This window comes from Arthrobotrys flagrans (genome assembly GCF_004000055.1).
Source record: "Arthrobotrys flagrans strain CBS H-5679 chromosome Unknown unitig_15, whole genome shotgun sequence".
Taxonomy (NCBI): domain Eukaryota; kingdom Fungi; phylum Ascomycota; class Orbiliomycetes; order Orbiliales; family Orbiliaceae; genus Arthrobotrys; species Arthrobotrys flagrans.
The window spans coordinates 1,904,467-1,918,356 of record NW_027137545.1 but is presented as its reverse complement, the minus strand read 5'-3'; the positions used below and the strand labels follow the sequence as shown (position 1 = coordinate 1,918,356).

Here is a 13,890-nt window from a genome sequence, read left to right as displayed (position 1 = left end):
GAGGTTGCATGCTGTGTATGCTTCATTCTCATACCGTGCATTAGACTACGAAGATCCTGACGCTAATTAATATTCGTTCTCCCGTGAGACCATTCATGAACAACCCCCAACACCATGCTTAAACGCCAGAGATACCACGAAAACGTATCTCCAAAATATTCACTAACAATCGAATCCGTCCGAAACCCAAAAGCAAATTCATAAAAAAGAAAAGAAAAAGAAAAGAAAAAGAAAAAGAAAAAGAAAGAACGCCAGGTTAAAAATGCATTTTTGCATTCCAGAAACGACAAAACAACAACGACGACAACGGTAATGGTGCGAGGCTAATATTGGAGATAAAGGTGAGAGTAGGGTTGCTCGGCCAAAGGAATCCAATATTTATTGCTAATGGGTTGCGTAACTACCTCCGTGGTCGTGGAGATAATCCGGTGGTTGCGGATGGGAAGAACGCCTCACTAGGCTGCAGATGGTCATAAAAATTGTCGTCATCTTCTTCCCATTCCTCGAGAAGCGCAAAGCTATTAGTTCGTACGGATGTTGCGCGTTGCGAACGTGGGGCCTGTTGAACTGATGGAACTATCTCGAGATCTGCTTTCGATGTAATAGCGTATAATGACTGCCAATCTGATCTTGAGTTCCAAGTGTTGACCTCGAAACTTTGTGCATCAATGAAGAACCCTTGTCGGCTTGTTTCTGCTGGACGGAAGTCTCTTCTTTGTCTTGGAAATGTCTTTTTATCGTAGGCCCATCGGAAGAAGAACTTGGCAGAGGGAAGGCAGCTTGTGATGATAGCAAGGACTACTTCGAAGTAGTTTACCAATTCTAGCAGGGGGACATAATCTGAAGGAAGGCTAAGTTTTAGCGACAAGATTCGCCCCAAAGAACTGGGCCTAGCGATATAACTTACAGGTTTGGTCGGAGACAATAACATGCCTGAGACTAACGATTTGCCCAAGCCTTGCAGCGGAAGCCGTGATCGTCCTATAGAACCGAGATTAGAAAGAGGTCTTCTGTACCGGTTCGGTGATGGGGAGGAAGGCGTACAGGAAACCACAAAGAAATATGATACAAATCTGCACCTTCCGCGTCCTCTTAAGCTTTTTAAGCTTTGGAACAAGAGGCAAAGGTGTCAAGAGAATTAGACAGTCTAAGGCAAGACCTGCGGCGCATATCCCAATCGTTGGATTCATCGGACGGGCTTTATGAATTGTTGATCTCCAAATGTCGAAAAGAATTCCTGGATGTCGAGGGACTTGGAAGATCAAAGCTGCGAAGCTGCCGAAACAGTACAGCAACTTGCAGATGACAAGGACATCGCATAGGAGTTGCATCCGCGTACGAAAGCCGGAGTAGAGGCGGCGAATTGACAGTAGCAACGATATCCTGGTGACCGTATATGTCCAGATAGTGAGGAGATTCACGACCACTATGGGTTGGTTAGCTCTAACTAATCGAATCACGATAAGGTATTTATGAACATACTGATAAGCTAGATTAAAGAAGAATTAGCACGGATCCCGCGATATCGAGGTACGTAGGCACCTACTCTGAAAGTTCCCTCGGCGCTGCGAATGTGCACATCCCAGATATGCCACCCCGCCTGGTACAAATACATCGAAGCAAATGACACAATCAAAACAGCGTAGCTAGACAACTAGAGATAATAAAACGTTAAATCATAGACTTTGGATACTATAAAGGGCGTAGATACTCACTAAAGCTACAATCAAGAGCCAGTCTTCTATAAACAGAAGTTTTGTCGTTCGACCTCTTTGCGTTGTCACGATCTTGAATGCCACCAGCAGCCCGGTGAACAGCATCCCGAACAAAAACGCAACGGTCAAACCGATTTTCAATCCTTCTTGCCGGTGCGGGACGTAGTCGGGGTCCGAAAGACCTGGAGGCAACCATCCTTCCGTAATATACGGGTTGCCATCAACTTGTAGTATCTCCCATAGCGCTCGTAATTGGAAGAGGTCGTGTGCTGTTTGCCCCGTTGAATTCACGACTACTACGTCGCTATCGACAATGTCGTTCAACGACATCTGGACGGACGGATATCGCAGCGGACGAAGCCACGAAAAATATTAAATTAGTCCCCCGCCCAACCGCCGCATTGACTTTTGGAGAATGTCGAAAAGATCGGAGACATGAAGGGAAAACAGCTTTGTTCTGAACCTGGGGAAGAAAAGGTGCGGCCGACCTTATATCGCAAATTATCTCCAATTGTCCATGCCGGTTGGTTTTCTGTGCTTGAACAACTCCAACAGGGATCGCTGAGGTTCTTTGAGGAGAAGGTTGGCAAGGATAGAAGGTTGAAACATACTGGCGAGCCCATCCCTGCTACTGGGCAAGACAAACGCCTTCCCTTCAGGTGCCTAGCTGCATATGCACCACCAACAGGTAGTATGGGAGCCTGGCCTTGGAGCGTAAGCAGGGAGGCTTCCACCAGCGAAAATTGTACCTTGGCCGCTCTGTTGGAGGCTTTCGATATTGTTGTGCGCTGATATCTGAAACGAAATCGATGCGCCGTTTGTTCACTTTTAGATTTGTGGCGGTATTCTCTGGAGATGTCCATCCCGACGACCATGGCAGCCCTACCGACATTGCTCATTAGGGAACCCTAAATAAGGTAGTCGGATCTTGCGCACGTCCCTGATACTAAAAGGGGTGTACAGTCCTGGTGGGTAGGCCGTTCGGTGCCTGGTAACTATTGAGCAATTTTCTCACGCAAGCTGACTAACATGGCTGGGGGTTTGAGGTCTACTATTCTAATAGTTCGGCATGTATAATTATCAGGCCTGGCCGCCTGATTCTTAGCTTAGTTGGCCGAATTATATATGACAGAAGCCTACCGAAGATTACCACAAAGCATATACATCAGCACCTGACACAGTCGACTAGTCGTGGTTCGTGGCAACCTGTAACCTGCAACCTGTTCGCGTATGCAGGCCGATAAAGCGGGTATACGCTGCCGAAGTGCTATAAAAAAAAAGCCACGGATAGGAAAAAAAATCACTATTATGGGGTCGTCAATCTAACACGTATGTACCTTTCCGTTTGTTTCGGCATTCTAATCGCGCACTCGAATTGCACCAGAAACACGCAGATGTTTCGCTTCTTATCGACAGTCTCGTCGCGGGCTATTTATATACTTAGTAGCCCTATCTGGGATGACTAAATACAGTCTGAGTTCCGTTTATTAATTATTATCCAAGGACTTTCTACCTAGAGATTCCAAGGCGGCACCCAAGCTTATGACGAAGTTTGAAATACTTGCATATCCAAGATGATACTGTGAAATCCGTCTCAGAAGTTGTAAACCTTAAATAACCTCGAACTGAAGTAGCTATTCCTGAGGCATCATAAAAGTCGGATGAAAGATTTCTTCTGCTTTTGTGTGGAAGTGAAATCGACTAATTCTGGAAGCTCGGATTACGCACGTTACCCCACCCTCTAATCCGACAGATAACGACCGCAGGATGAGAAATCATCGTTATTTTAATGCTAGTTTGCCCACAGTAGAGCCATGGTTTTACTCCTTTAGACGATTGTTGAAACAGGCTAGATGTCGATGCTGGTGAACTCGGGCCAAGTCTGGTTCCTGAGAAGCGAACCCGGTCCGTACGAACATGGCAGCTCGTGAGTAAGCAAGCAGCTTGATAGTTTGATTCAACATTAGGTTTTACGAGCACAAGCCGCCTCGCCAGGCCGGCGCGGACCTTTCGAGACGTCAGATCCAGATATCCTACTCGAGATCGCCGGTAAGATTAGGGATAGTTCTCATATTTTCAGCATATCAATATTGTCAAATGCTTCACCGGCACCACTGGCAGGAAAATAGCTGTCTGGCAAGAACTTGGAGGATAGTAGGGACCCTCTGATTTCAAGTCAGTGTTCCTTCACAGCTTGAAGTCGCGGAGGGTATTACGGGACATGTATGCACACTGGATTTCTAAAACGAAGCGAAGTGGTGCGATCCGTCACCAGACCAGAGTTCCCACATGCGACTAGCCAACTACAGACGCTCTAAGATATACCTATTATCATCAGTTCCAAGCAAGTGCCTTTTCTGAATAACATCTGTAGTATATGATACGCAATAGCCTGATGAAACAGGCCGCAGGCCCGGTACGGAAGAAGTCCAGAAACAGTGCTCCACTGTTCATAGTTAACATCAGGGCCGGCTATGTAGCATGCTCATGGGTTGCGAATTACGTTGACCTAAACAGGTTTTGGGTTTACGTCTATCATCTTCCGGATATTTCGAGGTTCCTGTCTTCAGAAGCTGGGATGGATATGTACCAGCCCCCAAAGATTCCTCACGCCAAGCCAATTAAATCGAATGTGGGCATATTTCGGAGAAGGTACGCACCAGAACATTTCGATCTTGCTTCCACTTCACAAAAAATTTCCGCTATAGCGGATGCCCTAAGATTTACAAGTTAGCTTTGGATCCGATCCTGTGAGGCTTTATGGTGCCGCTGTGGGTTGGGCTCGGTCAAAGAGGCAGTTAGCTTCCGTTGCATTAAGCGAGCTAGCTGTTATCGAACTTTGGCCTGCCGAATGTTGTTTCAGGAATGGCTAACAACGGTCTGGCTTCGCTCTCTGGGCAAGGGACCAAATGCGATTAATTAAATGGCTGGAAGACATTCCTCTTCTTGGGATAACCACTTGGGTGCTATAATCTGCATAGCTTAGGACTATCGTTGCGCTTACTCGCATGTTGGGTATTTTGTTGCATTTTAGGTGTTGTCCTGAATAAGGTTACACAGAGTTCAGAAGCCGAATATGGCTAATTTTGAGCAATTGCATTGAGGCTAAAGGAACGTGAAGATATATACATAGCGCGGTATAATATTTACATTTGGATATAGACAAGATTAAAGGAAAACAAAATTATATACTTGATGGAAAGAGAAGTCCTTGCGACTTCCGCGTGAAGGCTTTAGCAGGGACCATTTCACAATTGAACTTTGGGCATGTGCATGTCGCTCCTTAGTTTTGTGAATCTGACCACATCTTGACGTCCAATTACTACAAACATTGCGAGTAGTATGGGTTCAGGACTTGGCAGGTGGAACCTGAGGCACAAGCTGTCGGACCTGTCCATCCAATTCCACCACATTGATCCCATTTGTTTTGGGTTGCCCCGGAACCTGTGGTCGTTGTGGTCGTGACCGGAGTAGTTGTCCTCGTGGTAGTTGTAGTTCTTTGAACTGAAGTAGTCGAGGAAGTAGTCGGGTTATTTCCGGCTCTAGCTTTGATGAGATCGGCAGCCTAGAAGTTTCGAATGTTAGATTTAAGTAATGTTCTTCGGGTTGGGGATGGGTATACCTTTTCTGCAATTGCATAGACGGTGGCACAAGTATGGGTAGCTGGGATTAGTGGGATAATGGAGATGTCACCGACACTGAGACCGGTAACACCATAGACTAGGAGCTGGGATGAAACGACACCACCCTCATCTTGCGGCATCATTGCGGAGGTACCGCAGGAGTGGGCAGTGCTGGAAATCATTCCTTGGGTGGCATAGTTTATCAACTGTTGGTCAGTGGTCACGCTAGCACCGGGAGATTGCTCCTGTGGGCCCAGCTGTTGCATGGAGGGTGCTTGCATCCATCTGCGGTAGAACTTAATCATAGCGACAAAGATCTCATTATCAATCGGATTGATAGAGGTGTTATAGTCGACGATAGGGTCCGCCCATTTATCGGAGGGATTAATGAGAACGGTTCCTCGGCTTAATGGTTTTTCGTGGACGAGAGAAGTGCCACCGCCGCCGGAAAATGGAATCTCAACGATACCATTCTTAAGGGAAGCATAAGATGCCATCAGAACTCTCCTCTGGGCTTCAAACCCGCGGATGCTAGCCGCACTGTATGTGTTGGGGAGATATTGCGCAGCATTCTGGCTGTTCACACGGCTGATGAGCGACTGATAAGTGGAGAGCATTGTGGGAAGTGGAACCGTCGCAAGAGCATTGCCGACGAGCATTGACAGAGGTCCTGTTCCCCAAGTCAGCGTTTACCCCTTAATGAGAACTTGATGGTAGTACATACCCTTGCGGAATTGCTGCCATTGTTGTTGAGCCCATGCTTGGAATGTTTGATTGGTATAGAGCGATGCTTGGTTGGGTTGAAGGTCTCGGGTATCTTTGAGATTTTGCGCCTGTGGTTAGAAACTTTCAAGTATGGGCGAATGTAAAGCAATGGCGATGGTGGCTCACACTGGAAGTTGATTTGAGTCGCAGGGTGGTCTTGGAGGTTGGATCCCACACCGGGAAGGTCAACAACGACCGGGATGTTAGCGCGGTTCAGGAGGTCTTGTGGACCGATACCGCTTCTTTGAAGAACCGCAGGAGTATTAAGCCAGCCGGCACAGAGAACAATCTCCTGGGTAGCCCGAATGGTGGTGGTGGAACCTCCATTTGGAGTACCTCGCTGCTGGATACGAACGCTCTCAGCTCTCTTGGCAGATGAGAATTGAATATCATTGACTCTGTACCCTGTCAAGAGATGGAGGTTTGAACGAGATGAAACCGTGTCAAAGTATCGGTTCTTGGCATATGAACGACGGGATTGCGCATCGACGTTGTTCGGGACCCAGTATGCGTTGTAGGCGTTTCCGTTCTCACCATCACGCATAGCAGGGACGCCGACTTCGTTCCATGCCTGCCATTGGACCTCTGGGTGAAGAGTTAGCGTTGCATTCTATGGGTGGAAACAGGATGACAAAGGACCTAGGAACTTACTGATAGAGGGCCATTGCCAAGATGGGAAAGTAACTTCAATGGGTCCGTTTCCGTAGGCAGAAGGTTCCCAGGTAATTCCGTATTCTTGGACGATGGCGGGGTCCGGATTGCCAAACGTGGTTGACTGTAGTCATGAAGATGAGCTAGGTCCTACGAAACGGAACGCTTTTTTGACAATACAAACTTGCTTACCTTCTTGAAATACGGTAGAAGTCCGGCAAAATCCCAGCCCGGGTTTCCGAGAGCCGCCCAATTGTCATAATCTTCGGCAGCGCCGCGGTCAAACAGCATACCATTGACTGTTGATCCACCGCCAACCACGGAAGCTGCGTAAACAGAGACGCGTTTACCACCGATTCCCGTTTGAGGAACAGTAGTAACGTTAAAAAGGTCTCTGGATGGGTAGCTGGTGGCTGAGCTAGGCTCCAATTGGCTGGGGTTGTTGTCGACGTATCCGTACTCAACGACGAGGACATTTTCTATCAGAGGGGCAGAAGTTAGTCAATCTATGTGATCCGGGATATGTTTGATGGTCAATTTACTGGTTGAATCTTCGCTCAATCTGTTGGCGATAACCAGACCGCTTTGCCCGCCACCTACGATGATATAATCGTACGATGACCTCAACGCTCCCACATTGATTTGACGGGCTCTAATTTTGTTAACTAGCTCTGGGTAAGCAAGGCAGACGTTGCTGAAAATCAACAACTGTACTGCAACTGCACCCAAACGCGAAAGAAGAGGCATTTTGAAGATTCTTAAGCGGTAGAATCGATTCGATTGTCCAAAGTCGTACCTACACCGAGCTGCATGCTAAGACAAAGGAAGGGTTGAGTCTCCGAGTACGATATTTATATAAGTTTTATGTTCGGATCTTACAGGACAGGCCTTCGGAATGCGCGGCCTAAACTTCGGAATGCGCGGCCTAAACTTCGGAATGCGCAGCCTAAACTTTCATTTTCCCGACGCAAATATTATACCATAGAATATTATCGTCATGCCTCTCAACAGTTGCCCTAACTACAGCTTACTTCCGTTCCGTAAATACCTTCGCTCACTACTAAGTAGTACTGTGTGGTTATCTTACATCAATCACCCTTGAAAGACCCGCTAAAGGACTCAAATGAGCGAGTTCAATTTCCCTTTCTGCCGGGATTGCGAAACGGAACTCTCGCCTACACTCACCCTGTCACTATCGTGGAAAACGGTCGTAAGTATCCGGGGAAGCAAGGTATATACTTGTAGAGAATTTGTCGATCATAATATGGATAAATAGACCCGGACGAACTTAAGCTTGCGCAGGACATCGCGTGAATATTCAGGCAAAATGGCTAAACTCTCCGACTAAAATTTCCGATACGCATTTGTGTTGATTTTGTTGTAGAATCCCGATCAACTTCATATTTCCCGTCTATATCGTCAGCTTCGCGTGTAAATGTCGACTATAAGGCCAAGATCTTGGCAGGAGCTTCGTGCGACTCCGTCTGATATATCAATACATGAATACTATAGGGTCAGTTGTGTCAATATTTCAACTTTTCCCGTCCTCCCCGATAATTTGATCTTTTTAGAACAACTGCTCGTAGGATCCCCGGCGGAGATGAATTTCTGCACCCACACGGTAGATGGGCTCGGATGGTATATAGGGTTCTTTCCTATATTCCTCCATTTGCTGGAATTTCCTAAAATATTCCGCCGCATGTTAAACAATACAGCCGTCCACCTATACGTGTCTCAAAAAACCACCAGCCTAACCGGGCCCGGCCAGCTGTCGGGATCCTGTATAGCAATATCGTATACCAAGAACGGTCAGTATGAGACTGATGCTACATATCCGAAGTGCCATGGACGGCACTTCATATGTCCGTCTACCAGCTACATCGATGCATCCACAAAACTAGAACCGCTTTACAGATTTGTGTTGCGACTAGTTACTCAATCCCTGAATATACACCTTGGTTGGGGTACAGAATTCGCGGAACCAGGCTGAGGGTTGAAATCGATGCCACGTTATGGCAATATTTAGTGCCCTTTTAGCTGGTTTGAGGGTGGATCTATTGCATCGATGTGTGAGTTTAGGCTATGCCGACGAAGAGGGTGGCAATGGGCACCAAGCATATCCTCCGGGAGCGTCTTAAATCTAGGTGAGAAATCGATACCATGACGATGATAAGGGAAGTTGGGATAGTCGCTTGTATGTTCCGGATATCGATACCAAATTCAAGGTACTTACATGTATGTCGTCTAGTTTCTATCAAGCGAGCATGGGGTTATCTCGATTAGCCCCCTACAGACGTTCACTTTTTAATTTCGAGCAACCGGCCCTGGTTTCCCGCCTTGTACACCAAAACTTTGATACTTAAATCGCATGGAGGGTGAGGATTCGGGGATAAATTAAGATCCTCCCGGCTAAAACCCCACAGGGAGGGTTTGACCTATATCCAGGCGAGAAATCTAGCGAGAGAAGCGATGGCACGTGAAGGTTAATTCATCTGGCATATATGGCATAGATTTAGCTTCGAGCCGACGGTTTCGGACGGTAGGAATCAGAGAAGCCGGATTTCTGTCTTGTGAAGATTTCTCGATGTAATAGAAGGTTATAGTATAGGAGGGCGATGTAAGTTTCATTTGAAAGAAGAAGGCGGAATGCAAACGGTCGATTCATGAGGATCGAGGAAGGGAGGACTATAAATACAGTGGCTCGAATCCATAGACTCGGATGGGTGTTCCAAACTCATGGTCCACATTCAATTCAGTAACGGGCAACATCATCTTGATATAATCCATAATATTCTCTAGTTAATAGTCGGCTTTTAGTATCCGCTTCGAAGGTTTTGTGACAACTGTTTGTCATCATGAAATTTCTCTCCTCTGTCGTTCTCGCACTTGCCTCGTCGCTTCTTCCAGGAGTGCAGGCGTCCTTGAACTGTACTGTTGTCGGCCAGCCGCTTGAATACAGATCATGCGAGTATCCTGACTGCTCCATTGTCGGTGTATACTCCGTCGGGGCTATGATACAAGCAGCCTGTCGGTCCGACTGCAGTTCCAACACAAAGTGAGCACTTCTGGATGGCATAGGTCTGTAATCAATTCTGTTGGCAGGATTACTAAATGTGGACTTCTTTTAGTGTCTGGTTCCAACTGTACAACCAATACTTCGTCCCTGGGGGCGCCAGAGTGACTGGGTGTAACTATTCTGGAATCCCATTCGCCCAGACCGGTCAGTTTTTAACCTAGCAGAAAAGAAAAGGCCCTGCCGGCCGTATACCGTATATATCCTAACAAGAAACTATAAGGCCTCCCGTACTGCTATGAGGAGCAAATGCGACCTAGACCAACAACCTGTACCCGGGGTACCAATATACCAACGCTTACCGCAACGACAACAGGTGCTACGACAACGTTGCCAATTACCCCAAGACCTACTACGACTACGACGCCTGCTATAACCACGACTCCTCCGCCCAGCAATTGCGGTGGATTGTACACCCAATGCGGCGGTGTCGGGTGGACTGGTGCAACTTGTTGCTCAGCGGGAACATGTGAGCCCCATACCTCCTATATTCTTCTTAATCTGTACTGATTTACGACGCTAACCATGATATCACTTCGACTTTTAGGCAAAGTGTTGAACCCGTATTATTCGCAGTGTCTCAACTGATAGGGATCCCTTTTTTATTAGTCCCAAAACCGTGTATATATTTCTGCCAAAGAAAAAAAAAAATTCACTGTGTAAATAATGATGCTGCTGGGGCAAGATCTTAAGTCTTATTTCTGTACGACCGTAAATGGATTGGGCTATGCGCTGGCATGATTCGATCGTACGTGTATCCGAGCATGCAAGTCGATTCCGGCTGAGTTAAGCAGTAGTAAACTTAGATATGAACTGCTAACCAGCACGTTCCAAACACAACGCGCAGTTTGCCCAGTTTAGTGTTGCAATCTTTAAAGTTAGAAACAAGGGAAGCGACCTGACCGCAAACCGGGATCTTCGAAAGCGGTCATGTCTGGTGCCAGAGAATCATTCCCATTTTTCCCTGCGAGAACGAAGGATTCGTACATATGTGAGACAGACTGTGAGCCTGAGATCCAAGCAAAGGATCGTCTGGTGCATGGTGAAATGGAGACGGGGAGTGCCACTAACGGAGAAGCGGATTGGTGGAACGGAATCAAGCTTTCCTTGGCCGCAGAGGGCTCCGTTTCGAAGGATTTGGCTACTCCAACGGGAAAGTTCTCCATGAAAAGACCCTCAGAAACTGGTTAAAATGTATCTCTATTACCAGCGAGGGCTGTGTCTTGGCTCACAGAACAGCGTGAGGCTGAAATAAAAATGAAAGACGGTACGGTACAAGGCATCCCCCGAAATATTATAAAGTACTTCTTCCGACCCAAACCTTTATCTACAGATCTCAGACATTCAACTACATCTCCAACACACGCAACATAGAGTCGATTGTAAATATTAAATACTGGTACCAAGCTTAGGTAGTTTTGCCTGAGAATACATTCGTTTCGATGCCGTTCGACTTCCAAAAATATGATGCAAAATGTGCCGCCATGACTCCCGCGGAGCTACAGCTTCAATGGGAACATTACACTCGCCTTATCTCTGGAGCAGCGACATCTACTGCTGTCTCCGGCGTCGCATTACCTCTCACGATGGGTGTCTCCGTCGTCGGTGTTGCTTTGGCCGCCCCAGCCATTCACAACGCCCGCAAGAAGCGGGAGATTATCGAAAAGCATTTGAATAGCCACGGCACTTCGCACGTCACAAGAAAACGAGATGTCTTGACATCGGTAGCTATTAGCGGAACAGTCGGTGTCGTAACGATGGGTGCTAGCACTCTTGCAGCAGATGCCGTCACCAACCACGCCGCCAATTACGGGATCCAGCAGGTTGTGGAAAATGAACTCGCCGTCAAAGTTGGCACTCACATTGCATTTGACGCTGCGGCCATGGCGGGAGAGCATGCACACACGGAACATAAGAGGAAGAAAGAAGCTCAGAAGGCGGAGCAGCAGGGACTGATAGCTCCGGCCCAGCAAGTTGGCATGGGTCAACAAGTTCCCCCGGATGGGTTTTACCCTGTTGTTCAAATCCCCCAAGGGTATTCGAAGGTCCAGTCCGGAGAGTCGGTCGCTGTTTCCAACTACTCCTACCCAAGCTCTTCCATTTCACAAGTCCCTCCTCCCCCTCCTCCTCAATACCCTGGTCAGCCTCTAGAAGGTCCATTTTCACCACCTTCAGCTGAAAAGAAAGATATCATTTCAAGCTTACCACCAGCGCCGACTTCTGGATCGGATTCAAAGTATAAACTCGTCGTTATCGAGCAAGAGAATACGCAACCGCCGCCATTGTATGCTCCTCCGCCTATCGGGTCTGTCCCAGTCATGGAAAAGTTGGGTGAGCAGGTTTATTCGGCCCCGCAATCATATCCACAGCAACATTATCCACCACCGCCAGTTCAATCGTCGAACGTATCTAGCTACCCTTCGTATCCTGGAACGATGATGAATTCCACACAACCAGGGTCATACAATCCTGAGAATCCCGGAACAATGATATCAACTTCAGCGACCGGTACTCAACCTCCACAGCCGCAGAATGAGCCTCTAATGCAGCAGATGGCACATCAGGCGCATCGAAATTCATTCTCAGTTTCTATGGATCAAAATTCGACTGCTGCCCCGCTGCAACCTGTCTCCAATCCTTCGTACAATTACCAAAATCCAAGTCAACCCGTATCTCAAGAATCCAACCTCACACGGCCACCACTACAACATCAAGGATCGTATTCTACCCCGACACAGCCACCGACCGACCCGTATCAGTCGTACGCCCCACCGCCACCACAAGCCTACCAACCCAGTGGATCACACTCACAGCATCCTACTTTCCCCCCTAATTCTTTCCCACCACCACCACCTTCCAACTACCCACTGACGCCTGTGCAGACCCCAGGTGCTTCATACCCGCAGTATATCCCGGCTCAGCATGCGCCGCCTACCGGCTATCCGACAGGGTATCCAACACCCGCTCCTACCCCTTACTCTGAACATATGAATCCAATGGTTTCTAGGCAGTACATGCCGGAGAAGCAAGCTTTCCCGCAGTACCAAGAAGTGCCCATCCCTGCACCCCAAATTCTGAGTCAGCAAGGTCAATATTTGGAGCAGCAACGGCAATATCAGTACCAGCCGCAGCCTTCGGGATACCCTTCGCAACCTAATATGTATCAATATTAGAGCCAAATTTAAGGCCAGACCTGGACATACCTTCTTCCTTCTTGGGATGTATATATATTCGATATAGGTAATGAATTTAATGACATCCCTTGAGCATGGGATCCAGATTTATTGATAAGCGTAACACGCTTCCACGGTTGCCACGAGTTGTTGAACTAGATATTGAACACGTTTTGTGATGCTGGAATCCCAGCTGCTAATGAACTTACATCAATACGTTACCCAGTAAAGGGGCCTTTGAAAAAAGAATGAAGTTTACAAGGAACCAAAGCCTCGGAATCCTAGTTTCAGTTCTGGGGCTAGCCGAAGCTGTTTCCGCCTGGTATCAACTAAACGTCTTTAGCGATCGCCAAGATTACTGGCAGAAGCCACGTCGGCAATTTGGAAAACCGGCGCCACCAATGGCATCGACAGAAGAGTGCCGTATGATCGCGAGGAATAAAGCAAGGGCGCAAATGAATAAGTAGTTTTTTCTCTGAATATCCTAGGTCGGGGAGATGTTGTGGCAATTAAGAAGAGGGGATTTTCTCGTCTGCGTTGGAAAGCCAGGAATCCTCTCGCCATCCCCATACATTCGCGGTTCAGAGTTCAGGTTTGATGCATCGATAAGGGCGTTCTAGTTAAAAGTGCATCGGTTTAAGCATCGCTGCAACCTAGAACCCTTTTGTTTCCAAAGTTAATATCGCGAATACTAAGCCCAGCTGCTAAGTTTAGACCGGTTAGTGAAGTTGGTGGGTTTGAAACACTCGAACTATTGCTAGAAACGAGCTCCGCGGGCCCCCGGATGGAGAACTGTTGAGGGGCCGGCTCATGGCCGACGAAGAAAGGGTCGGGACTATGGACGAGTGCTGGCAACTTTGGGATGGCTGCGAGCGCTAACCGTGTCGGGA

General features: G+C 47.5%; 4 protein-coding genes across 6 annotated transcripts; 2 read left to right on the top strand and 2 right to left on the bottom strand.

Moving 5' to 3' along the window:
• Window positions 1-400: 400 nt before the first annotated feature.
• DFL_000485 (uncharacterized protein) lies at window positions 401-2,045 on the bottom strand (the record flags this gene model as incomplete). Its single annotated transcript, XM_067634015.1, has 6 exons — window positions 401-840; window positions 908-981; window positions 1,045-1,426; window positions 1,483-1,489; window positions 1,547-1,654; window positions 1,716-2,045. 6 exons carry the CDS (start codon window positions 2,043-2,045, stop codon window positions 401-403), a joined length of 1,341 nt encoding a protein of 446 aa, XP_067495024.1.
• Window positions 2,046-5,037: 2,992 nt separating this feature from the next.
• On the bottom strand, window positions 5,038-7,501 carry DFL_000484 (uncharacterized protein; the record flags this gene model as incomplete). 2 transcript variants are annotated; one of them, XM_067634003.1, is made up of 7 exons in its annotated part: window positions 5,038-5,280; window positions 5,338-6,008; window positions 6,063-6,155; window positions 6,230-6,688; window positions 6,755-6,878; window positions 6,947-7,233; window positions 7,297-7,501. In XM_067634003.1, 7 exons carry the CDS (start codon window positions 7,499-7,501, stop codon window positions 5,038-5,040), a joined length of 2,082 nt encoding a protein of 693 aa, XP_067495022.1. The 2 variants fall into 2 exon arrangements, with proteins under 2 accessions (XP_067495022.1, XP_067495023.1); XM_067634004.1 differs by lacking the exons at window positions 6,755-6,878; window positions 6,947-7,233; window positions 7,297-7,501 and having other exon boundaries at window positions 6,230-6,647.
• A 2,108-nt stretch (window positions 7,502-9,609) lies between these two features.
• On the top strand, window positions 9,610-10,415 carry DFL_000483 (uncharacterized protein; the record flags this gene model as incomplete). Its single annotated transcript, XM_067633991.1, has 4 exons — window positions 9,610-9,809; window positions 9,883-9,974; window positions 10,051-10,296; window positions 10,375-10,415. 4 exons carry the CDS (start codon window positions 9,610-9,612, stop codon window positions 10,413-10,415), a joined length of 579 nt encoding a protein of 192 aa, XP_067495021.1.
• An 896-nt stretch (window positions 10,416-11,311) lies between these two features.
• DFL_000482 (uncharacterized protein) lies at window positions 11,312-13,000 on the top strand (the record flags this gene model as incomplete). Of its 2 annotated transcripts, XM_067633980.1 has the most annotated exons (2): window positions 11,312-12,232; window positions 12,285-12,317. In XM_067633980.1, the coding sequence occupies 2 exons, from the start codon at window positions 11,312-11,314 to the stop codon at window positions 12,315-12,317; spliced, it is 954 nt and encodes a 317-aa protein (XP_067495020.1). The 2 variants fall into 2 exon arrangements, with proteins under 2 accessions (XP_067495020.1, XP_067495019.1); XM_067633979.1 differs by having other exon boundaries at window positions 11,312-13,000.
• Window positions 13,001-13,890: the final 890 nt, after the last annotated feature.